The following is a 26321-nucleotide window of genomic DNA, read 5'->3' on the forward strand; positions in this document are numbered from 1 at the left end:
GCATCCCATATGGTTCCCCGAGCCTGCCAGGAGCGATTTTTGAGTGTAGAGCCAGGAGTAACCCCTGAAAGCTGCAGGGTGTGACCTAAAAACAAAACAAAACAAAACAAAACAACAAAAAGGCCTAATATCTACACTCTTATGAGGAATACTTTTACCCTTTTTGAATAGTTAAGTAAATTGGAAGCCTTAATGTTTTTCTGTGATTGAAGTAATAACACACACTATTACACATGTATGGTCCTCATTCTATATTGGTTAAACAAAGACAAATAATATAAAATGTAATAAAAAATGTTTGTGATTATAATGAAGGAATGGTTATTTAAAAATGGTTATTTTATTGGTTTAATTACCTTAGTATTCAACATGTGTTATATGCTAGTATTTTTTTTTGACCTGACTTAGTTTCTTCTAGGATAATGGATGTATATATCCAATCATAGTTTAAGGTTATTATTAAGATGGATATTGGTTCATAAACATAATGTCTGAAAATAACAAGTTTTATTAAATATTATAAACAAATCAAATTTGAGATGAATATCAAGAAATGTTATTGGAAATCACATGCTTTTTGGGTACTCAAATGCTGTGACATTTAATGACATAGATGAGACAGATTTCACCTCAAGTCCCATTGGTTACACCTGAACTCTTTTCATATTTGTTAACTAAGTTTTTTCCTAGCCTTATTCCTTTCAACCTGTATGAATCACAATACCACTGGAAATATAGGTAGATTGACACTATCATAACATTCATATCATTCTTACTGGTTTGGTTTAATAGTAATTTTGTGTGGATTCTGTATGCTTTCAAATAAGTTTGATTATTGGATATTTTTCCTAAATTAGCAAGAAAAGTTTAGTTATCACTCACCAGATAAAAGAGCTAAAACATTTGAATAAGATAATTAGCTTTATTCAGTATATTTATTGTATCTTGTATTTTTCCCCAAGATACTGAAACATCTGAGGTATAACAACTGAACTAAAATGTATAACTGCTTCTCTTTAAAATCTTCTAATGTGTGTCTGTGAAATTTCCCAAAGGAACAAATATCTATATAGAAACTAGATTTGATGTATAATATGCACATTTAAGGTATATTTAAAGTATATATATATATATTTTTGGGGGGGGGGGTTTGGGCCACACCCGGTGGTGCTCAGGGGATATTCCTGGCTGTCTGCTCAGAAATAGCTCCTAGCAGGCACGGGGGACCATATGGGACACCGGGATTTGAACCAACCACCTTTGGTCCTGGATCGGCTGCTTGCAAGGCAAATGCCGCTGTGTTATCTCTCCGGGTCCTTAAAGTATAATTTTATCACCATTTTGATAATAGAATATATATAAATAGTTTAAAAGATTAAATGTGATTACAACATTGATAAGTATGTGTACCCCATCCCAAATTCTGTGCCTAATTATATATCACAATCATTAGAAAGTAGTTACAAAGATTCAACATTAAAATAATATATTTCTGGATTAGAGAGAGTAATGGGTAAGGTACTTGCCTTTGCACACATCTACTTGCGTACAATTTCCAGCACCTCATATGATTCCCTGAATACCACCATGAGTATGAAGCCAAAAGTAATCCTTGAGCATCACCAGGAGTGACCCAAATATAAGCAAACAAACAAGAAATCCAATTTATTTGAGTAAAGAACATGAATTTACAATCTCTATGCTATGCAGATTAAAAAAGGTGTCATACTTTAAGTGGGGCTTTCTGCATATACAAATTCACATATGTTGCTTTATGGAAAAATATTGTACACACTGAACATATTTCTTTACAAATCGCCATCCAATTTTTGTAGGTATAGTTAAATCTATTTAATTTGGGATAAAGGAAAGGAATAAAGTTATATTTTGGGAGTAGGTATGTAAAAGACACAATTAAAAATAAAGAGACAGCGCCCGGAGAGATAGCGCAGCGGTGTTTGCCTTGCAAGCAGCCGATCCAGGACCAAAGGTGGTTGGTTCGAATCCCGGTGTCCCATATGGTCCCCAGTGCCTGCCGGGAGCTATTTCTGAGCAGACAGCCAGGAGTAACCCCTGAGCAATGCCGGGTATGGCCCCCCCCCCAAAAAAAATAAAATAAAGAGACAGATTCAGTGAATGTTTTTCTATGTCCATCAGTCAATCAGTCACTAAAAGTGAGTAAGATCAGTACTCAAAATTCTCTCCTGTTTTTTTTTTTCTCTGTTTTCTGGTATACAACTTCCTAATCATAAGTCAGGTTCAGGAGCAATGGCAGAGAATGTTCTCTATTAATTAACACTGGACTCAAATGACAAAAATAAAATAGTTTCCTGTTATGGAGGAAAATTTGTTAGTGATTTTTCAAATTTGGCTATTTTTCAACTTACCTAAATTTTATTATCTGACAATTGACAACAATCAAAACTATGTGATGGAGCAATTTATAATTCTTATGTGGCATTTTACTGTCATTCTCTGTTCTTGGTTGGTTGGAAGTCTACACAGAACTTCTGAAAATAAATTTCTTCTATTATCTTATGAAAATGCTAAACAATATTCAGCAACATAGTTTGCTTTAATAAGTAAAATAAAGGGACAGAGTGATAGCACAGCAGTAGGGCATTTGCCTTACACAGACGAACCAGGACGAACCTGGTTCAATCCCTGGGATCCCATATGACCCTCCTAGCCTTCCAGGGGCAATTTCTAAATGAAGATCCATGAGTAATTCTTAAACACTGCCAGCAATGGCTCCAAAATAAAAATAATAAAAGAATTAAAAATAAAAAAACAGAAATAAATACATTTGGTTTAAAAACCTATATTTTTGGTTTAAAATGTTTGGTTTAAAACCTATATTTAAGCTTCAGAGTCGAAATGCAATTGTTTGGTTTAAAAATTGAGACCAAGAAGGCTGTTTATTTCTATTTATAATTATTGAGGTGATGGCTCAGATTAATCACTTGATAAGCAACTTGGGATACTGATACATTTTAGTTATGTATTTATCTATGAATATATACAACTATCTGCATTTTACCTTGTATTTTAGTATGATTTGAACATAAAAGTTTATTGACGTTTTTAATTCTCTTATTAAACTCCAAGATACACAACCTTATACTGAAAAAAGTATTTTAATCAGTATCTGAAATAAAGGAAAAGTTCTTACTTTTTAGTTAAAAATGTACATTTACTCTTTCTATAAATAACAAAATAAAAAACCATATTCATAAGATTCAACTTCACACATCATAGTTTTAAAGTAGGAGGATATTATGCACTAGATTCATTGCACACTAAATTAGCTGAAGAACCACCAAGTTTATAATATTTAGTTTAAACATGATGTAGTTGAAATACATATGAAATTAAATGCCATTTCATTATTGATTTGTTGTCAAACCTTTAATTCTTTTGCATAATCGTTTCAGCTATACATTTGTTGATATTTTCTGAAGTTTTAAGAAGGCATTTCTTTGGATGTGGCTGACACTATTTAAACGCTCACCTCTGATCTCCAGAGCATCCCTTGGTTTGCTTGGTTGGCCCAGTTAATCCCAACATTGCAGAGACCAGGGGGTGTTGCATTCTCAGGCTTTTGCAGTGAATACTTGGCCTACTTGGGCTAGAAGTATCCCATGGCCTCCTGCCAACTACTTGGGAGCCCCATACTCCATGCCAATAAAACTCGAAGTCTGACAGTTCCCTGAAACAACACCAGAAACCAAACTTTCCCTGGGAAATTCCTAATACTGCTTTGGAACCAACTTGTGCCAGTTTTGATATGACATCCTGAAAACAAGAAAATGGCAATAGGTTGCTCTATCTCATCACCTAACAGTAAAATGAAATCAGAAGACACATTGTCCTTTGATCTGTGCAAAAACCACGATAGCTAACTACAGACTTTGACAATCATGAATGAGCAGAACTTATTCTGGGACCAATAAGAAAGACTCTATCCTAGGCTTCAGCCTAAGATTTGTACAATAACCAAGATCTCTAATTCCAAAGGTCTGACTTTGACAACTGTGACTGAGCAGAACTTCTGGAAATATAATGAAAGACACTATCCTAGACTTAGTCCTAGGATCTGTGAAAAAGAAAGACCACTAATTACAGAAGACTGATTAAAACAACAGTGATGGAATAGAACTTCTAGAACCCTAAAGAAAGACTCTATCCTAGCCTTCATCCTATGACCTGTGCAAATACCAAGATCTCTAGTTACAGAGGCCTGATTTTATCATCTACAACTGAGTGGAAAGTTTCCTGGCACCATAAAAAGACTTTGGGTTGTGAAATGAGCCTGTATAGAGCCTGTTGTTCCCATGACAATATACTTCAAGGGCGAAGAAACCCTGTATCTCTTAGGACAAGGGAATTCTCTTTGTTTTTTGTTTGTTTATTTGTTTTTCTTTGAGGGGGACACACCCTTAGGGGTTATTCCTGGCTATTTGTTCAGCAATTGCTCCTGGCCCCAATACTTACTGTGCCTTTGCCCCCCCCCCAAAAAAAAGAAGCTCAAAATTTTGGCACATCAGCCCTCCTTCCTTTTTTATTTTCATTCTCATGGTTATTATTTGGTTGTTATTTTTTTGTTGCTATTGTGCTTTTTGTAATTGATGGTTTTATTTTTTTATTTTTTGATTTTTATTGTTTATATTTATTTTTTAATTTTTCCCTTTCTTCTTTTAAATGATATTTATAACCTCTATACAGACTCTTCTAGTTCTTTCTTCTTTTTTTTCCAGCAGAACCATATAACTTGAATCATCTTGTTCTGCCTTATAAATTGAGGGAGGGGGAATTGATGGTCCCAGGACCAACAATCATATGAACATTGAGTGTAAATAAAAAAAATGATCAGTTTTAAACACCAAACCCAAAGTCTATGATAACAGAATCGATACCCAATCTATAACAAGCTATCTACAGAGGGGAGCAGTTACACTAGCAGTCCAAGGGGCAAAGGAGGGAGATATGGAATGCACACTGGGAACAGGGTGGAGGAAGGACAACACTGGTGGTGGTAATGCCCTGATTAATTGTCACTATGTACCTTAAATATTACTGTGAAAGATTCATAAAAAAAACAACCTTGAAATCTGTTCAGATGAGATATTCACTCTTTTTTTTTTTTTTTTTTTGGTCTTTGGGTCACACCTGGCAGTGATCAGGGGTTACTCCTGGATCTGTGCTCAGAAATTGTTTCTGGCAGGCATGGGGGACCATATGGGATGCCAGCATTCAAACCACCATCCATTCTGGATTGGCTGCATGCAAGGCAAAAGCCCTATCATTGTGCTATCTCTTCGGCTTCATTACTGTTCTTTCTATTCCTTATATCTATACATTTTTGAGTCCACGTTTTTGCCTTAAAGAACTTTTTACTGCCATATAAAAATTAAAATAAAATTGTTTATGGCCTTAAAAAATAAAAAGGTTTGCCCAAGCAATAGCACAGTGGTAGGTTGTTTGCCTTGCAGGTGGCCAATACAGTACAGACCTGGGTTTGATTCTTGGCATCTCATATGGTTCCTCAAGCCTGCCAGGAACAATTTATGAGCACACAGTCATCAGTAATCTCTGAACACTTCTAGGTGTGATCCAAAACCCAAAAAATAACATAAATAAAAATTAAAAAGATATGTGATGTTATTTGTAAGACAATTAGAAGAATGAAACAGGCTCAGTGCTAAGGAATGATTTCCCTTATCCATACATCAGAACTACCATCATGATGTAATCTTTCCACTGATTTGTTCCTATCATTTACATCAACATATTCCACACCTCTCAGCTTTCCATATGCTCTTCCTTCATGAGCTGTCATCATGATTGATCCAGTGGAGCATTTAAACCCTATCATGTTCAGCTGTGTCAGTCAAATGTAAAATTCTTTCCCAGTAAGTTATATGTTTACTTTCTCAATTTTTTCTCCATTGCAGTTTATTATGCTGACGTACCTTTTCATGTTGGCCTGGCTTGGAGTCACAGCTTTCACCTCCCTGCCAGTTTACATGTACTTCAATCTGTGGACCATCTGCCGGAACACCACATTGGTGGAGGGAGCGAATCTCTGCCTGGACCTTCGTCAGTTTGGTAGGTGGATCTTGAACTGTGAAAACATGTCTTATGTTGTCAATATTGTAAAAGAGCTTCCTCTGAAATACTGAAAATTACTTTGGAGTCATTTTTGTGTCTTTTTCCTAAGAGGGAAAGACATCCAAGTATTGACATTTAAGATACTTTTTTAATTTAATTAAGCAGGCATTCAGGTGATAGGAACTAATCCCACCCAAGGATATGTAAATATGTATATATATGTATTTATTTCCTGGTATTGACAGTTTTAATATATTATTTTCCTGTCCTAATTCCCTTATACTTTGTTCCATCATAAATTATGTAAATTGTGAAGTCTAGTACAAGTTACCTAAGAATTTTACAATTAATTGCATTTTTAAATAGTACAAACACTTAGAATTTATGAAACAGAAAGATACTACGGGGGTAAAGCATTTGTCTTGCAAGATGGCCAACTCTAGTTTAATCCCTGCCACCACAAATGGTTCCCCAGGCCACCTCCAAGAGTAACCCCTCAGCACAGAATTAAGAGTAAGCCCTAGTTTGTAGCCCTAAAAAAAAAAAGATTTTAAAATTTAATAATAAAATCAGAGAATGGTAAATAGATTAGCAGTCCTTCCATGATCTATATATAGCCATAGATTGGCTTCATCTAGTCTCACAAATTTAAGTTTCATGTAGAAGTTGCTGTTATTTTTTATTTTATCAAAGACATAACCGAGGTAGAGAGCTCCATTAATTTATCTCATTATACTCTAGTTCTGCTATATAATAATTACATTAGCGAAGGAATAACAACTGACAGGTATAACTGTGGTAACTAATATAATTACATTAACAAAGATATAACTAAGGGTTCAACTACGGCTGTACTACTCCAGCATCTACATTCTTAAATACATAAATCTGCTACTACTACAATGGAAAGTAAAAAAATGTGCAAAGTCTATTCACAGCTATTTTGAATTCTATCTCATAATTTTTAGAAAATAAGAGCTAAAATTTTATGAAACTCATGTATATTCAAGTAAAAGAGATAGCCCAGTTGAACTGAATCCATGCGTTGCATGCAAAGTTCTGGTTCCTATCTAAAACTCAGCATGGTCCTCTAAATACCATCCAGAGAAACCCCTGAGCATTAGCCAGGAGAAGCTCCAAGAATCTCTAGGTGTTCCTCAAAAACAAAACAAAAATTTTAAAAATGTGAATATTTGCATGTTCATATGAATTAAGAAAAACTGCATAGCTATTAAAATCTAACCAATTATTAGAAAGAAATTCTCTAAAAGCTTTTCTCTAATACAATACATTTCACTAGATATATAAAGAACTTGATTTTGGATATAAGTATACGTGATAGAATACAGACTAGTGGTAGGGCTATGACTTTTCTGTTGCCAACTAGCTATGTGTTCTAAACCAGTGGTCCAGCCATCACCCTGCCAGTGTCTTTGGCAAGATAAGTGACTCTGAATGGGATAGTTGGACAGAACACAGAAGAGGTCATAGGTGCAGCTCTTCCTCCTTGGAGATTTCCTCTTCCTCTGTTTACATGAGACATGATTCGAAGGTTAAAACCAAGGACTTTTTTATTGCTTTGATGACAAATGTAATAACATGCACAATTTTTTGAATATTTTGGTATTTCCAGCACAACCAATTATTACAAAGCCAAATATGTGTTGCTTTTGTTAAGTTCCAGCTTAAATTATGTAAATAAATACTGTAAAAGTATCTTGTAAGAAGAACTCAAATTTATGTAATTCTTACTGATTCTTTCCTTGATTCATTTTGACTGTGTGCTAGCTAATTTTCTGGTACAAACCTTATCTATGACTTGCTTTTTTTCTCCTTTTGTTTTTTGTGAAACTGAATGTTGACATGGACATAAAAGCTAAAACAAATTTCTAGTAACTTAGACACACCAATAATGCAATTATTATGCAATTATTAAATTTGAAAAATGTACTTTATTTTGTATTTAACCAAGTTCTTCCATAAACAGATGTACATGTATCAAAATAATCAAACTTTCAAAACTGTGCAATAGCACAACTTACATAAACTTACTTCTTTTCATAGTTTCATGTTATTTAATTGGTGTTTTATAAAGTACAATTAATTTTAAAGTATGTATATACACAAATGTTAATATACACATATGTTTATGAGTTTGTACATGCATATGCACACACTCAAAAATCAAAGCACTAGTTGGTTTATCAGGGATATATAGCCCTTTGCTAAATACCTTGCATGTGAATTTGATTTCCCACACTGGAAAAATAAAGAAAAAAGGAAGAAGATTGGGTAATCATATTTAAAAGGATGATGAAAGGCTTCGCTGAGACTTTTCAATTGAGGATAATGAGGGACTTAGCTGCTGAAATAAGAGGCTCCAATACAAGGTTACAAAGGCAACACCAAGCTTGGTATCTGAAACAATCAGAGACTGATATGACTAAAGTAGGATGAGAACGTAGGGAAAACATGGAGATCAAGTCAAAGAGTTCATAAAATACAATTCTAGTAAGTACCTTAGAAGACACATAACCAATAGGAACTTTTATTCTGAAGAAAACTATTTGTAGACAAGAATGGCCGCATTGGTAGAGATATGAGGGAAAAGGATGACATATGTTCAAGTGAAGAATGTGTAAACAGGATCAGAGAGAGGGAGAGAGAGAGAGAATACGGAGCCCGGAGAGATAGCACAGCGGTGTTTGCCTTGCAAGCAGCTGATCCAGGACCTAAGGTGGTTGGTTCGAATCCCTGTGTCCCATATGGTCCGCTGTGCCTGCCAGGAGCTATTTCTGAGCAGACAGCCAGGAGTAACCCCTGAGCACTGCCGGATGTGGCCCAAAAACCAAAAAGAGAGAGAGAGACAGAGACAGAGACAGAGAGACAGAGAGAGAGAGACAGAGAGACAGAGAGAGAGACAGAGAGAGAGAGACAGAGAGACAGAGAGACAGAGACAGAGAGAGAAAGAGAATACAAAGGGAATGGCACTTGCCGGTTCAATCCCCAGCATATCCAGCACCACCAGGTTTGATTCCTGAGTGCAGAGCTGGGTGTGGCCCCCAAATAAACAAAACAAGAATGTGTGAATATTCACATACTTAAATTCATTAAAGGGCAGCTGTACTAAAAAATGTTAACTGGCCCAGAGCAGCACATGAATATATATGTATATATATAGTGTCCTTCATGTTTATATATAGGTAATGTCTTAATGGTTCTCCAAACAAAATCAAAGAACAATTTCAAGATAAAGTTGATCAGTTGCTCCTAAAATGAAGAACAAAAAATCATTCATGTGCTTGGGAAAAAATAAAAGTTCCAGGCAAATGTTCCTAGATTCTTATTTTAGGTGAGAATCCTGAAATATATGTATTGCTGGCAATTCCCTAATAATGTTGTTCATAAACCAAGTGAAGCAAGGTTAAGCCTAAGTAACAGTTATCGGCTTTTAATTGTTTCGCTTCACCACTACTACTATTTTTAATATTAACAGAAAAACACAACAACAACACAAACACACAACAACAAAAATCCTTGAGTTTTTTTATGCTTTCATAAAAAGAAGTAGAAGAGAAGCTTGAACCATAGAATAAATTTAAATTCAAACTTCAGAGCACAACCTGGGACATTGTTACTCAATGACTGTATGCTTCATTGCTATACTAAAGAACTAAACTTAAGAATTTGGATTGAATCTGAAGATTCTGGAAGCTAGCTTCAATTGACTATAGATTAAAAATGTCTTCAAAGAATTTTAATCATTTATATCTAGCCTGAGAGCCAAGAAAAGTTTTTCCCCAAATATAATATTAAGAAAAATATTCAGGACTGGTGAGGTGGCGCTAGAGGTAAGGTGTCTGCCTTGCAAGCAGCCTAGCCAAGGAAAGTGACCCGTGGTTTTGATCCCCCCGGTGTCCCATATGGTCCCCCCAAGCCAGGAGCGATTTCTGAGTGCTTAGCTATGGAGCAAGCCCTCTGAGCCATCAAACACTCGGTGTGTGCCCCCCAAAACCCCCCAAAAAAGAAAAATATTCAAAAGTTTAGTTTTTCTCTCACAGAGCTCTTGAAAACACCTTTAATGCCTAAACCTCGTAGTTTTCTTTATGTTTATAGGTATTGTGACAATTGGAGAGGAAAAGAAAAATTTGCACCGTCTCTGAGAATTTCCTGAGGATGTGTGAATCCACTGAGGTGATGTTTTTACAACCTTTAAGTTAGGCCAGAATTTCTAGCAGATATTTTGTTATTTGAGGACTATATAAATTAAACCGATGTTAAACTTTCACACCTCCTTCCCTTATTTATAGAATCAATTTTACTTATAGTAATGTTTATCTTGGGGTTTGGAGAGAAATATATAAGTGAGTGACTGCATATTTTGTAGCTATAATAAATATATCATTTTCTAGAAACTATCTCCTTCAAAAAAATTTTATATTTGTTATCGTGGTCTCTTTATGTATGAGCTGACATCAAAATAAAGCAATTGCAACAATTTAAATACCATATTTTCCGGTGTATAAGATGACTTGTGAAACAAAAAAAAAAAGTCAACCAAAAATCAGGGGTCGTCTTATATGCTGAGTATACGCCCCGAAAAATGCTTCAATATGCCGCCTAACGAAAATTGTTGGAATATTGCCACAAAACCCACGGATTTTCCAACTCGATCCTGCACCAATCACTGCAAGGCTGCTCGGCACCCGCCTCTCTAACTCAGCCAATCCAAGCAGGGCTTTTTATGCATGCAAATTAGACAATGTTCTGGACCGAATCTACACTGCTAAAACAGCCTGCTCGTTTTGGCCAGAGTCAGAGAGGAAGTCTGTTACAGTATACACCTTTGAACCTTTGCTTGTTGTGATTGGCTCACTGTGGTACATGCAGTTGCAGCACAGGAGCGTTCTGTCTGATACAACGAATATAGGCCTAAACCTGTTTCAACACTGCAAATTAGGGAGTCGTCTTATACCGCAGCTGCTCTTTATACGCTTGCAAATACGGTAAGTTGTCCACAGAATTATGTTCATATTTTTAATTAAGCCACTTATATAGATTCATATTTGTACAATGTATTCAGAATCAGTAAGCAGTTCCAGTTGTTTTTGTTTGTTTGTTTGTTTGTTTGTTTTTTTTCCTGCTTGCAATTCACACACATTTTGGTTCTCTCTGCAGCTGAACATGACCTTCCACTTGTTCATCTGTGGCACTTGCCGGAGCTGGGGCAGCAGTGATTGCTATGGTAAGATCTAGAGGTTCAGATACTTGAATTTTTAATTGGAAAAACAAAAGCTATTTGCTTGTAGAGGAAAACGGTTTGTCCTATAATTTTAGAAGTTCTTGTAAATCATATTTATTTTAATATCTGCTAAGTAGGTGGAGTGCGCAATGACAGATAAAATGTGAAAAAGAAAGTTTAACCTAAATAAATGATATCAGTGCTAGATATTGTACAAGGGTTATTTATTTGCCTTGCACAAGGCTGACCACTGTTCCATCTCCTGCACTTATGGTTCCTTTAGTTTGTTGGCCAGGAATAAGCCCTGAGCACAGCTGGATGTAGCCCAAATCTACTGTCTCTCAGTTTTTGTTGTTGATTTTGGGCCACACCTGACATAGCTCAGTGGTTACTCTTGACTCTGCACTCAGGGTTCACCCCTGGCAGTACTTGGGGAACCATATGGGATTGTAAGGATTGAACCTGTCAGCCATATGCAGAGCAAGTACTCTATCTGCTGAACTACCACTCCAGTCCCCAATTTTTGTTTTAATGTTTTATTTATTTATTTTTTTATTTTGGCCCACATTCGGTGATGCTCAGGGATTACTCCTGGCTATGTGAAATTGCTCCTGGCTCAGGGGACCATATGGTTTATCCTGGGTCAGCCGCGTGCAAGGCAAACACTACCAAGGTGCTATTGATCCGGTCCCTAATGTTTTAAATTCTTAGCTGATCTTAAGTAACACATCAGAACTCCACAATTGTAGCTGTAAAACAGGCATCAGTTTCATTCATTGATGTGTCTTGTACTTTTGTTGGTGGAGAGCACCTCCAAACCTGAGCTAATAAGTGGGCGCTTCCCCAACTGAGTCTCATTCAATTGGGAGATTAAACAGGCCTTGGCTGCACCAAAGGCATGTGACTTAACATCTGTATATTTCTTCTCCTTTTCTTCTCTTTCTCTCTCCTTCCTTCCTTCCTTCCTTCCTTCCTTCCTTCCTTCCTTCCTTCCTTCCTTCCTTCCTTCCTTCCTTCCTTTCTTCCTTCCTTCCTTCCTCTATCCCTCCCTCTTTCCCTCCTTCCCTCCTTCCTCCCTCCTTTCTTTCTTTCTTTCTTTCTTTCTTTCTTTCTTTCTTTCTTTCTTTCTTTCTTCTTTCTTTCTTTCTTTCTTCTTTCTTTTCTTTCTTTCTTTCTTTCTTTTCTTTCTTTCTTTCTTTCTTTCTTTCTCTCTTTCTTCTTTCTTTCTTTCTTTCTTTCCTCCTCTTTCTCTCTCTCTTTCTTTCTTTCTTTCTCTCTTTCTTTCTTTCTTTCTCGCTTTCTTTCTTTCTTTCTTTATCTTTTTCTCTTTCTTTCTTTCTTTCTTTCTTTCTTTCTTTTCTTTTCTTTCTCTCTCTCTTTCTTTCTTTCTTTCTTTCTTCTTTCTTTCTTTCTTGTTTCTTCTTTCTTCCTTCCTTCCTTCGTTTCTATCTATCTTTGTTTCTTTGTTTGTTTGTTTGTTTCTTTCTTTCTTTCTTTCGTCTTTCTTTTTTCTTTTATTTCTTTTTCTTTCTTCTCTTTTCTCTCTGTCTGTTTCTTCTGTCTGCCTGTCTCTCACATTCTCTCTCTCTTTCTCTCTCTCCTCCCCCTTTGTCTCTCCTTTCTCACCCAGGTACTTAGCACTTTAGAGAATCTCCAACTCCCAGTCCACCATTGCCTCTTCTTTGTGTTATATATGACTTTTCCTATCAACTCAGGTGTCATTTGGAAAGCACAATAAAAGAGGATTACAACATATACAACATAAAATATCATTTCTTCTAGTCCTCTTTCAATCTATCATATTTCACTGAGATTTGAGTGACTGCTATATGCAGATCTTGCCTCTCCCACTATAACTCACCAGTTGCCATTTAAATGCCAAATATCAACATTATTCAAACACTCTATATGTCAAAAGATTTTTAGACAACATTTTTCGTATTATTTTTATTTAATATAATAGAGGTGATATCAGATTCTAGAAGGCTCACTTAACCTCACAGATTTTTTAGCCACTTGCAAAAATGATTAATTAATATGAATTTTTTCAAGACCTTATGGTGCCAATTGTCCAAAGGGAACACTTTAAGAGTGTTTTCTTCTTTTAGAGACTAAAAATAAGAATGCTGAGACAATGCTAATGCTTCTGATGAGCCATTTCAGACCAGTTATTTTTAGTGACTTCATAAATACTTTTGTATTCATGTCTAATTCTGTTTCATTAAAAATTCATTTTTAAAAATATTTAACAAAGCTGACTAGACCACTGCTACACTGAATCTTAAAATATTTTCTTAATTGAAACACTGTTCAGATTTTGAATTTAGTGATTATAAATCTCTATATAAAAATTTTGTTTCAGAGATCAAGAGACAGTACAGATTAAGACTTTACTTTGCTTGTCACTGAATCCGAGATCGATTTCCAAAACCACAAAATCTGATCACCATTGGGTTGTGTACTAATGCCTTGCTCCCCGGTTCTCCCAAAATAAAATATTATTTTAAATATTAATTAAATAATAATTTATTAGACCGTGTTCATTGACTAGGGTAATTAATAGGAAGTAAATAAATATCCACCTAAAATTAATGCTAATATAATATATGCTCTTCATAAGCACCAACAACAGTTTACATAATGGTATTTCAAATACTCATAGTCCCAAGTAGCAACCAACTAACAATGTTGTCTGTTTTTTTGACAACATATACAATGATATAAATCAATTCTGGGGACTCAATTTCTAGAAATATGAGTCATATAATATTAAAGTTATTCTTAAAAAGGCATCTCTGCTGAATGTACATTTCCACTTGCAAGAAATCCAGACCGGTGTAAAATTCATTGTAAAAAAATTTTTACTTCCTCAGGCATACGTTTATAAATACTAATTTCCTGTATGATTACAATATATTATTTAAATTCCCCTAAGATGATTTACTCTAAAAATTATCCTCTTGTCAAAACATTTTAAGATAATATAATTTATTTGTTTTCAGTTTGAAATTGCCAAGGTGAATAAGAAAAACAATCGTAGCTACTGCTAGATGCAACATTTTAGAGGAAATACATATCCTGAAATTGGTCGTTTTCTTTATCAGTGTGCTGAAAATTTTGTCATAATTTTATCTGCTACACATTGACTTTCTAAATATACCAAAGTCGTTGCCTTTTGGAATTAATTCCATATTTTTTATGTTTTTTTAAGAACAGAAATTTATTTCCTGTTTCAATGGGCATCTGCCTATCAAAGTTTTTCTATTTTATTTATTTATGATTAAAATGTTTCCCACAGTACCAAAATCATAGTACAGTAGGTAAGAGTCTTGCCTTGCATGTGGCCAACCCTGGTTCTATCCCCATTAACCAATATGGTCCCCTGAGCCTGCCGGGAGTGTTTCCTGAGTGCAGAGCCAGGAGTATAAAACAAGACCAAAAGCAGTAAAAATGGTTATTTGTATAATCACCCCACATGCCATATCTCCAACTCCATGTGAATGAGTCTTTTTTTTTTTTTTTTTTGTGGTTTTTGGGTCACACCCGGCAGTGCTCAGGGATTACTCCTGGCTCCATGCTCAGAAATTGCTCCTGGCAGGCACAGGGGATCATGTGGGACGCCGGAATTTGAACCAATGACCTTCTGCATGAAAGGCAAACGCCTTACCTCCATGCTATCTCTCCGGCCCCATGAATGAGTATCTAATCAAGGTTCATATGAAATAATACAAACTAGGCTGAGGGTGAAACACATATAGTCTAGCTGTCTTTTACCTTGTATCTCCAGCAAGCTGCCTGCCAAAACTGTTTTTATTAAGTAGAGACCACCGCAAGGTGAAGCAGTAAGGACATAGTAAAGATAGATAGCTCAGGCTATTCTGAACCTGTCTTGCAGCCCAGATTTACATATGACAATCTTCGTTTTGGTTGAAACCAAATTGTAAACACACAGATACAAAGAGACCAGGAATGATCTTTGTTTTGGGTAAAATAAGGTAATAACCTAACAGTTCTTCACCCTTTAAAACAAAGTAAATTTATGACAGTTTAGTATATCTTTTCTATTCATTCGTCAAAATATATAATTGAAGAAACTGTTTTGCATCTTTTCATTTACTGAGATGAAGGAAAAGAACTGTAATAAGTGACCCTTTTCCCCTGAGTTAATTTGGGTCTGAGTTAACTGTAACTTCTTTACTTGAGTAACTTAAAAAAATTCAGTAGCTTCCTTTGGTAACATGATAACTATCTTGCACTTGTATAGATGAATAATTGTTTCTAAAATGAAAATGGCCTATATACAAAAATTGAATTGACAGGTTCATTTGGGGACTTCCATGATCTTTCTTCATCTTACACAATGAGAAATAAATCTTTTCATTTATTCTGATTTACTAGACTCAAGCTGATAACATTTCTAAGTATGTATTTGAAACAGAGATAAGGTGAATAGTATCATAATATGAGTAAATGAAAGTAAATTGGACAGGATGTGTCACATAAAGAAGAAGTCTTGGATATATCATTGTCATAGAAAGATAGGAGAGAGGGAGAGAGAGAGGAGAGTGGGGAGAGAGAAAGAGAGAAATAGAAGAATATGGTATCTATATATTTGGAGAATAAAGAAGGAACATTTTGATTTATATCATGCCTATTACTTTGAAAAGTTGCCATTTACAAGTAAGGACTATCTTCTATGAATATACCACTTGAAAAATGTCTTTCCTTATAGCAAAGTATGACAGATACATTAACTACACTTAAGGAATAAATTCCTGTGTTCTTTGTTTAGGTTCACTACCTTATGGTCCTGTCTGCCAACTGGGCCTATGTTAAAGATGCCTGCCGGATGCAGAAGTATGAGGACATCAAGTCCAAGGAGGAGCAGGAGCTTCATGATATTCATTCCACTCGCTCCAAAGAGCGGCTCAATGCATACACATAAGCAAACTTCTGTCCTTTCTGCCATTTGAATGCATTGGTGTTTAAGTAAGGGCCATCCAACCATGCAAACTTATAAAAAACAAAACAACAAAACAAAAACAAACAAAAACAAAGTAAAAGTGCTTCTCATCAAGGAGATGTAAGGTGACTTAAGAATCATCTGAACATAATTCTTTGTTGTTTAGCACTTATATTTCCTAATTTGTCAAATTGGAACAATCAAATCTCATCTACAAGCTCCTATCCAGCCATTTTTCCCTTTTTTTTAATTTCTAAGACTCCTTTATTATTAACTCATCATATCAAATATACTAACACTGTCAAAAGATTTATTTGACTTTTAACCACATTTCATGTGTTCTATGTAACACCGATTGCATTATTTCTTATGTTTTAAAAAGAAAAAAAATAGCTTTTTATACTTTTCAGTTTTGATTTCAATAACTAGTTTAGCTACAGGTAACCTCAAAGGGAACATTGTACATTATGGACAATAGACAGATGCTATCATGGTGACTCTCCTGGAAATATGGAAATCTTGTTTGAAGACCAGTGATCCTATGACTATAGGCCCTGGTTCATGTTTTCATCAACTTAAGGTGCAATTTCTAAATTTGTAAGAGTAGGTTTAAAAAAAAAGTGCTTCTTATCTTTGTTAACATTGTATTATTTTTCTCGATGTACTCAAAGGCATTCCTCTCTGATTCTTCAAGTTTATGTTGTGAGCATGTAGAAACAAAGATGCTAATTAATGCATGGCAAGTTGCCTTTTTAAGATTGTGGAACCAGGCTGATCATTTTCAAGTTTAATCTAGAGGATATTTTAAAGAAAATAACGATCGTGGACTTCTTTGTGATTTAAGTAGTGGCTGGATTGGAACTTTTAATATGCTAATGTGGGACATTCATTACCTTTTATGAAGGTGTGAGACATGAAAAATAAGCACACTAACCCCATGGAAGTTGTTTTACCTACTTTAAAAGCTGTAATGGATTGCACCTCTGTTAAACACTCCCTAAAATGTGTATGATATATTTGAAAAGGCTTCCATTAATATAATAGCTTTGCTTGCAGCCTTCCCATCTATGTTGGTTTACCTGTAGTGTTCTTTTTAAGTGTGGTCAGAAACCACAATAGAATGTATCCTTTCCGAGTATAGTGAGATATTTGTGTCTTTCTTTCAAGTAACTCATTTGAACCAGATATTCATTCATATTCATTTATATAAGAAGTACCTATATCAAAGGAATAAAAAAAATCAGTATTATCGGACCAAATTTGGTGTTTGTTTTAACCTTGACTCTTTTTTTGATCCTTTCTAATGCTACAGGAATGCTATAAAGTGTCTTTTAAAATGATGTAGCCTGACAAGACATTTTTGTCAGTGTTTAAAAAAACTAGGTAGTATTGTGCACTGATTTGACCATTGTGAAATTATTTCTCAGTGTAAGAGCATTTCTAATAAAAATATATGGAGTGAAACAATCTTTGTACAATGACTAAGTCATGCATCATGCGTAATTTTACAAGTCCTTGTAGTATGTAGGGGGTATTATTTAGGTTTCTCTGTGGCATGATTATGCATTCTGTAGTATTTTTTAATTAATTTGGGGTTGGTTTTGCTTCTCTTTCTCTCTCTTTTTTTTTTACACTTAGACTATCTTACTGGTTCAAAATCTTTCTGATATATGCAGTATTACAGCTATTCAGCAAAAGTATTAATGGGCTTCTTTAAATTCAATATTATAGTGTTTCAGTTCTGTGTCCTAACAATTTGTGATGATTTTTAAAACTGTCTTTTAAACTTATGTAATGATGGTTGATGCTTTTGGCTTTTTTTTCTGGTATTAGAGTTTGTATTTTCACAAAGAGTGCTTTGTAGCAGGCATTACAATTAATCTGTTTTGTACATAAATGTACCAACAGCTTGATGGTGGCGTTTTTGAAATGTAGAACAAAGTGCTTGCAAAATGTAATAAATACACTTGTGTACTTTGTGTACTTATTATTAGTTTCAGCAGTGTTTTCTTTGTTTTGTTATTTTTTGTTTTGTTTATTCCTCTTTCTATGTGTGTGCATTCTTTTCGAGTAGGATTTTCAAATCAAAGTGACTTAACAGACACACACACAATTAATGGAAATTCTGTGCATGGAACTATATGGCATTGAAAAAAGATGAACAAGTGAAAATGTAGAAGCTAGTTCATTTAGCCAATAATTAGTAGATTATCCATGTCCTTGACTAATTTTTGTTGTTCTGTGTTTTCTTTAGCACTTCATAAGCAAAACAAAAAAGACTAATACAGTTCAGAAAGAAAAATTTATAAATTGGTTCCCTTCAAAGTATCAAGGTGAAAGTAATGAAATAAGTTTTATGTTAAATGAAACATAAATTTTTCTAGACTCTCTGATTTGGATACAATATTTTCTGAGAGAGCTCGAGTAGTGATTAATGAAAAATATTATCTATAAAAATCTTATTTTTAAAAATACTGAAGGATATTGTATATTATTAGGAATGACAACTTGGTGATCATATGTACTTTGGTTGCAAATATCCATCATAATTATTTATATAAACCAGAAGAATGATGTTCTAAAAAGATATTTTAAGACAATAAGAAAATCATATCTAAATATTTTTAAAATAAGAAGTATTAGTTTTTACTAATAATTTATAAAATTCTGAGCACAAATGATAAAGAATCAGATCATAAGAAATTTTCATTTAAAACAATAGACATTAATCAAATATCATAGTAGATGCTTTCCCAGAACTTATTATTACAATTATAATTTTGAAATATTAAAAGCTCATTTAAAATACATATTTGTCGGGGCTGGAGAGATAGCATGGAGGTAAGGCGTTTGCCTTTCATGCAAGAGGTCATCGGTTCGAATCCCAGCGTCCCATATGGTCCCCCGTGCCTGCCAGGAGCAATTTCTGAGCCTGGAGCCAGGAATAACCCCTGAGCACTGCCGGGTGTGACCCAAAAACCACAAAAAAAATACATATTTGTCTTTAAAGTGAGTGATTATGATCATTTTCCCCACATCCATTGATATATAAATGACACAATCTTTTCTTGAAATATAAACCTAATGTTAAGAATATTATTTACTTTGAGAATAAACTTCTTTTTTTTTATTGGTTTTTGAGTCACATTCGGCAGCGCTCAGGGGTGTCTCCTGGCTCCAAGCTCAGAAATCACTCCTGGCAGGCTCGGGGGACCATATGGGATGCTGGGATTCGAACCAACGACCTTCTGCATGAAAGGCAAATACCTTACCTCCATACTATCTCTCTGGCCCTGAGAATAAACTATTGGTAAGCCAATTCTGAAATGGTATTTTCAATCATTTATTTGACTACAGAAATTAGAAGGATATTCTGATTTATTTGCTAAAAGTGCAGGCTACCTTGTTTGATCATATCACTTGCATTTTTTTAGAAAATTCCATTATACTTGAAAATTGAAAAAGTTCAGAAGATGAAATAAGCAGAATCATATTATTAAATGAATTTATGGCATTACATATTTAAATGTTATTAAAATTTTATAGACCATTAATTTATAACCTTTAGAGACATCTATTGATGAAACTACAAATAGATAACAGAAATCCGTCAACAGGGGTATGAAAAGAGATGGAAGTAGTCATTCATCAAATTTTGCTGTTTTTATTTTAGTAAAAGGGAGAAGAAGAAAATCAGTATTATAGAACGTTACCTCATAGGGGAAATTTCTAAAATCTGACTTTGGGGCCGAAGTGGTGGCACAAGAGGTAAGGCATCTGCTTTACCTGTACTAGCCTAGGATGAACCTTGGTTCAATCCCCCGGAGTCCCATATGGACCTCAAGCCAGGAGCGATTTCTGAGCACATAGCCAGGAGTAATGCCTAAACGTCACCAGGTATGGCCCAAAAAACAAAAACAAAATAAAAAAATGACCGATTTTTTGGTATGTTATTATATAAGATTTATATCAAGACATATCAGCCTATAAAATAACATCAGCAACATCATAGAAAGTGAGGGTCAGGAGTGTAGTACAGTAGATAAGACACTTGCCTTACATGTGGCTAACCTGAGTTCAATCCACAGCACTCACTTACTAGGAATGATCTTTGATCACAGAGACAGGAATCAACCTCATGCACCCCAAGGTATGGCTCCTGAAATGTTTTTTGTTTGTTTGTTTGTTTGTTTTGGTTTTGGGGCCACACACGTTGACACTCAGGGGTTACTCTTGGCTATGCGCTTAGAAATCACTCTTGGCTTGGGGAACTATATGGGACGCCCAGGCAATCGAACCACAGTCCCCTGTCTGCCTTCGGTAAGGCAAATGCCCTACCATTTGTGCCAATGCTCCCGCTCTGGCTCCTGTAATGTTTTTAAAAAGAATGGAAACTGAGAGCATAGATAGTATTTTACTTGGCTGGATTCTCTTCTCCCTTTATTCAAAATATTAGAGCAAATGTTGCAACTTGCAGATGTTGCAAACTTATTTTTTGTTCTCTAGAAACTTAAGAAAGGACAATAACATAGTCCAACTCATTTAGTTACTTATTGTGTTTAGAAAAACAACTTTTATTTTTAGCTCTTACAGAAGTTTTACAGTCTAGTGGATCTTTTATTTCAACCATATTTTTTTCTCATGATCATTTTCGTGGGTATGTAGTACTCCTAGAACCAAACAACTGTAGACTGAAGCAATGCCATAGGAATGAGGAATTGGTTTTGCACACTGCCAAGCCAGGTTCAATCTATAATACAATATGTTTCCTGAGTATCACCAGGAGTGATACCTGAGCACAGAGCCAGAGTCATGAGTATGGATGGGTTTGACGCAGTACCCTATTATAGCCCCTAAACATTTTGGAGTTGACTCTTGTGAATCATTTCATGTACAGTAAAAGGAGCAAAACTCAAAGGATGGAGCAGAGGTAAGAGTGTGAATGTGTATATGTGCGTGTGAATGTGTGTGCTTGTTATCTTAGGATACTATGTTCATGCAAACAGTATTTCTTTTATTGTTATATATTGTTGTAGTGGCTTGGTTTGTCCAAAAAATATAAATATTCTTCTATAGGAGATATTTATTAAATTTTTCATAATGACTAAATATTTTGAATAATGAACTGTCATGCTAGTGAAGATCCATTCATGTGATATGATAAAATTGCATATGATACAACTTGTGTTTATTAATAAACTGTATCAAGCTGATAAATTTCTAATTTATAGTCTCCTTTGTAGTACTGGCATCTATCAATATCTACATAAACATCCACTATGAACTGGGAAAGTTAAATTACACATATACAGTACCATCTAATAAAATGTATTGGTTAAAGGTATGATGCCAGTTTAGCCTTGAATATATAAAGAAAAAAAATTCTTTGAAACAAGAAATGGATTTTAAAAATATTAACATCACTTAAAGTGAGTCAAAGGGTAAAGGATAGATATAGAATTAATATACTCATTTGTGATATATAAAAATTAAAGATAATATATAAAAAAATTAAAGACAATATAGATTAGAGCCAGAACTGTTCATGGTAGAAAACTTGCTGCAATGAGCAGGGAAGTGCATAGTGCAGAGATAGTTGAAATGATCATTCTGGATAAGAACTGGATGTTGAAACAAGCTCAAGTGATATCCATAATACACCTTCAATAACAATACCGCCAGCCACCATGTCTAAAAGAAAAATAAAAGGTAAATCAGAGAGAGAAGAAAAATATCTGCCATAGAGAAAGGCAGCTTAAAAGATGTGAGGGAAACAGTATCAGCAGTGGGAAATGTACACTGAATAAAGGTATTGTATAATATATAACTGAAACTATCATAAACAACTTTGTAATTGTAGTTCATGTTGAGTGAATTCAAAATTCTTTATATATAAGCGGGGCTGGAGTGATAGTACTTGTTTAAGGAATCTGCCTTATACTTATCTTGCTCTGGCTAGACACATGTCCTCTAAGGATGCATATAGTCCCTGAGCACCACAAGGAATAAGCCCTGAGCACTTCCAGGGAAGCACCATGCCAAAAGAAAAACAACTATCTATAGTACAAGTTTTCTATCTACTATCTTTTTTTATTTCTCATTCATAGCCAGTCTCAATAATTCAACAATCTAATACTAAATTCACCTTCTTTGATATTATAGACCCCTTTTGTTTTTTATCAGGTTTTACAAAGTTTATGCTAATATTATGTTTATTATCATTCTTAATACTTTATTTTTAGGGTGGCTGTAAAGACTGTGACATTTACTTTGAGGGGATCTCTAGAGATAGCCTATAGAGCTAGTTTAATATGGGTTAAAGTGTTTAGAGCACTTCTAGGTAATAAAAACAAAACTTGTATTTCCATGAAGGATAGTATCAGGTCTTTAGCCAAAAAAAAATTAACATCTTGAATAAGAATCTGTTGTTATAGGTAAGTATATGAGTGAAGCTTGGTAAGAACATCATCTTGAAGAGTATGTTAGTTATTTTAAAATCATTAATGGTGGGGCTAGAGAGAGTACAGAGTGTTAGGACATTTGCCTTGCATAAGGCCAATCTGGTTTTGATCCCCAACATCCAATATGGTCCCCCAAGCCTGCCAGAAAGAATTCCTGAGTGCAGAGCCAGGAGCAAACCCTGTGCACTTCTGGGTGTAGCCCCCCCCCCAAATATATATACATACATACACACACACACATATATATATATGAATGGCCAAGAGAGATAGTATATATATGTATATATATATATAATGTGTACATTGCTGCCTCACACACAATTGTCCTGGATTGGATCTCCAATGTTGTATATGGTTCTTGAACCCATCAATTTTGAGCCAGGAGTGAAGCCTGAGCATAGTCAAAAACAAAACATAAATTAATAAAACCTAACAATGAATGATTTTATAATCATGGTGCCTACATAAAATAAATAAGTGAAATGAAACAAAATAATTATGCTTTCAAGTCACCTTGATCATATGTAGATAGCACATGTAGTAAGACACAGTAATTTAGAGATAGCAATGTGAAAAACACAATCTAAAAACTTGGTAGTGTTGGCCCTAACTGTGCTCAGACTTTCTGGCTCTGTACTTAGGGAAAACTACTAGCAGTATACTCAAGTATATACTCAGGGACCCATATGTGGTACCAGGGACCTAACTACACCTAAGGGCAAATGCCTTCATCCCTTTAGTATCTTACACAATGGAATTTTTTTTTTTTTGGTTTTTGGTTTATGGATCACACCTGGCAGTGTTCAGGTGTTACTCCTGGCTCTACACTCAGAAATCACTCCTGGCAGGTTCTGGGGATCATATGGGATACCAGGAATTGACCCAAATAGTCCTAGATGGACTGCTTGCAAGGCAAATGCTCTACTGCTGTGCTATCTCTGCAGCCTCATAATGGAAATTCTTAATTCCCATCTTTTTCTTCTACAACGAAGCACCTGGCCAACACAGCTGCCATGAAAATACTCTCTACAATTATTTTAATAATACTCCAGCTTTGATCATTGCAGGCCTATAATCTGAGGGAGAATATGTGCAATGAGCAGTTCTAAATAAAGCTAATGTGATACCATTCTAGATATTAGAGTGTTGAGCTGTCTTAGAAAAATATTTGCCCAAATAAAGACTTTTGTCAATAATATGTAACATAATATGCACTTAATATATCATTCTTATTTTCGTTGGCTTTCTGTCCCATCCTGCAGGACTCCGTTATTCCGTGGGTGTATAGAGGGGTTCAGCCTGTAAAAAGAATGGGGGGGGGAGAAGAGATGGAGACCAAGTAAAGTATCTTATCAAGGTCTCTCTTTATTGATCGGTACAGGCTCTTTTAAGTACAATTAAAGCAGGGGGTGGAGAGGAACCAAAATGGAACAGCCAGCATTATAGGCAGTCTCTACAGGGTGCAACCTGTAATTAAACTTTGCATATTGTCTTTATACAGGAACCAATTTTCACCTTAAGATAGTAAAGCTTCAAAGATATCTCAAGCTTCCTGGAATATATGCCTGATAGGAAACTGATATTTCATAGGGCTCTGGGCTAGTCAATGTCTTAGGTTATGCATTCTTGCCACATAGACTGGTTTGTCCTGCTGAATTCCATATCAGGGTTTGATCTCTGGCTGTCTCTGACAGCTTTCCCTAATAAAACTTACTGCAAACTCTCAGTCAGTAAAGGGAGAGAAATTAGGCCAAATAGGGTCCCAAGTTCGAGACCATTAGGACTTTCAATTTCATTTATTTTTCTGATCTTGGTTACTCAGCAGTGCTTAGGAACTACTCTTGGCTCTGCTCTGGAATTGTTTCTGTACTGTCGATCAGACCAGGGTCTTTTGAATGCAAATAAGCTATTTCTTAGGCCTACCCAATTTTTTTTTGTTTGTTTTTGTTTTTGGGCCACACCTAGCGGTGCTCAGGGGTTACTCCTGGCTATCTGCTCAGAAATAGCTCCTGGCAGGCACAGGGACCATATGGGACACTGGGATTCGAACCAACCACCTTTGGTCCTGGATCGGCTGCTTGCAAGGCAAATGCCACTGTGCTATTTCTCCGGGCCCAGGCCTACCCAATTTTATCTGGGGTTAAGGATGGGTTTGCCAGACTGATCAATGCTCAAGACGGACTCATGAACTTTTCAGGGGGACATATATGTATACCTCAGGTATGTAACTGGAATTAGCTGCATGCAAGGCAAGTAACTTAACCTCAGTGCTATCCCCCTGTTTTCTGAAAATCATTTTTAAATATAAAGGTTTTTATAAAAGTTGATGACTTGTAAAAGTCTCCTGTTTTTTAATGTTCTAGAATCAAATAATAAGACTATGAAGAATATGCCAAGGATATTACCAATAAACCAAAAATCATCTTGTAATAGCTACAGTTCTGAGCATTAATTGCCTATTCATTTATATAACATGCTTTCTATAAATTTAAAGTTAAAATTAATAATAAAATACTTTCTTCTAAGCCAAGTTGAAACTTCATGTCTTAGGTAAATACTCTAATAAATCTTAGTTTTTCCCTCTTCTTTCTCAAGCTATGCAACACATAATTTCCAACAATTGCAAGTTATTGTATATATTTCATGTTAAAGTTGTTATTTTGTTATATACATATTTCATGTTTATTGTATATATTCCATATTTAATTCCACATACCAACTTTCCAACTCAAACTTCACACAGTGGTACATTGTTTTATGATGGGGTTATGCTCTGAGAAAAATGGTATTAGATGACATCATCACTGTATGATGTTATTTTACACTTATGGTCCAGTGCACTACACAAACTAGGCTATTCTGCTTAGCCTATTGGAACAAGCATTGTATATGAAGTTTATTATTAAACAAAATGGCAACACATTACTCTATTTGGAACAATATATCTATAGATATAATTCTTATTGCTAATCATTCCCCTTATTGCTAATCACTGTCTTTATATTCTCTGTTCCCCCAGAAACTACCTTACATTGTATGTTTCAACACTGTTAAGCTCATATGGTAAAATGTCAATCCTGGAGGCCAGAGTGATAGCACAGTGAGGAGGGTATTTGTCTCACATGTAGCTGACCTGAGTTGATTCCCAGCATCCCATATGGTTTCCAGGGCCTGCCAGGAACTAATTCCTGAGTGCAGAGCCAGGACTAACCACTGAACACCACCAGGTATGGCTCCCGAACAAAAACAAAATGTCAGTCCTGTTTAACTAATGATTCTGTCTACACCTGAACTTGGAGTAACTAAATATTGAAGAAGAAAACAAAGTTTGCCCAGACAAAATCAATCTCACCTAAGTTGAAATGAGCCATCATGGATGTTAGCAAATCGAAATATGTTTTTAGAACATAGATCAACAACTTTTTCTAGAAAAGTTCTTATAATGAGGGCAGAAATAATGAAAGAAGCAGACAGCTTTTCTTGTGTGAGACTGACCCTGGTTTGATCCCTGACATAAAGTCTGATCCTCAAACATCGCTGGATT

The 26321-nt window shown here is 35.2% G+C and overlaps 1 protein-coding gene across 1 annotated transcript in view; it reads left to right on the forward strand.

Annotated features, from left to right (window-relative positions):
• Positions 1-18303, forward strand: part of GPM6A (glycoprotein M6A) — a 143865-nt gene extending 125562 nt beyond the window's left edge. The window contains 6 exon segments of the mRNA XM_049771306.1: positions 5955-6108; positions 10228-10253; positions 10255-10305; positions 11290-11316; positions 11318-11356; positions 16146-18303. Of these exon segments, the coding sequence (XP_049627263.1) occupies positions 5955-6108; positions 10228-10253; positions 10255-10305; positions 11290-11316; positions 11318-11356; positions 16146-16298 (450 nt within the window). The 3' untranslated portion in view covers positions 16299-18303.
• Positions 18304-26321: the final 8018 nt, after the last annotated feature.

This window comes from Suncus etruscus, chromosome 4 (assembly GCF_024139225.1).
Source record: "Suncus etruscus isolate mSunEtr1 chromosome 4, mSunEtr1.pri.cur, whole genome shotgun sequence".
In the NCBI taxonomy this organism is placed as follows: Eukaryota; Metazoa; Chordata; class Mammalia; order Eulipotyphla; family Soricidae; genus Suncus; species Suncus etruscus.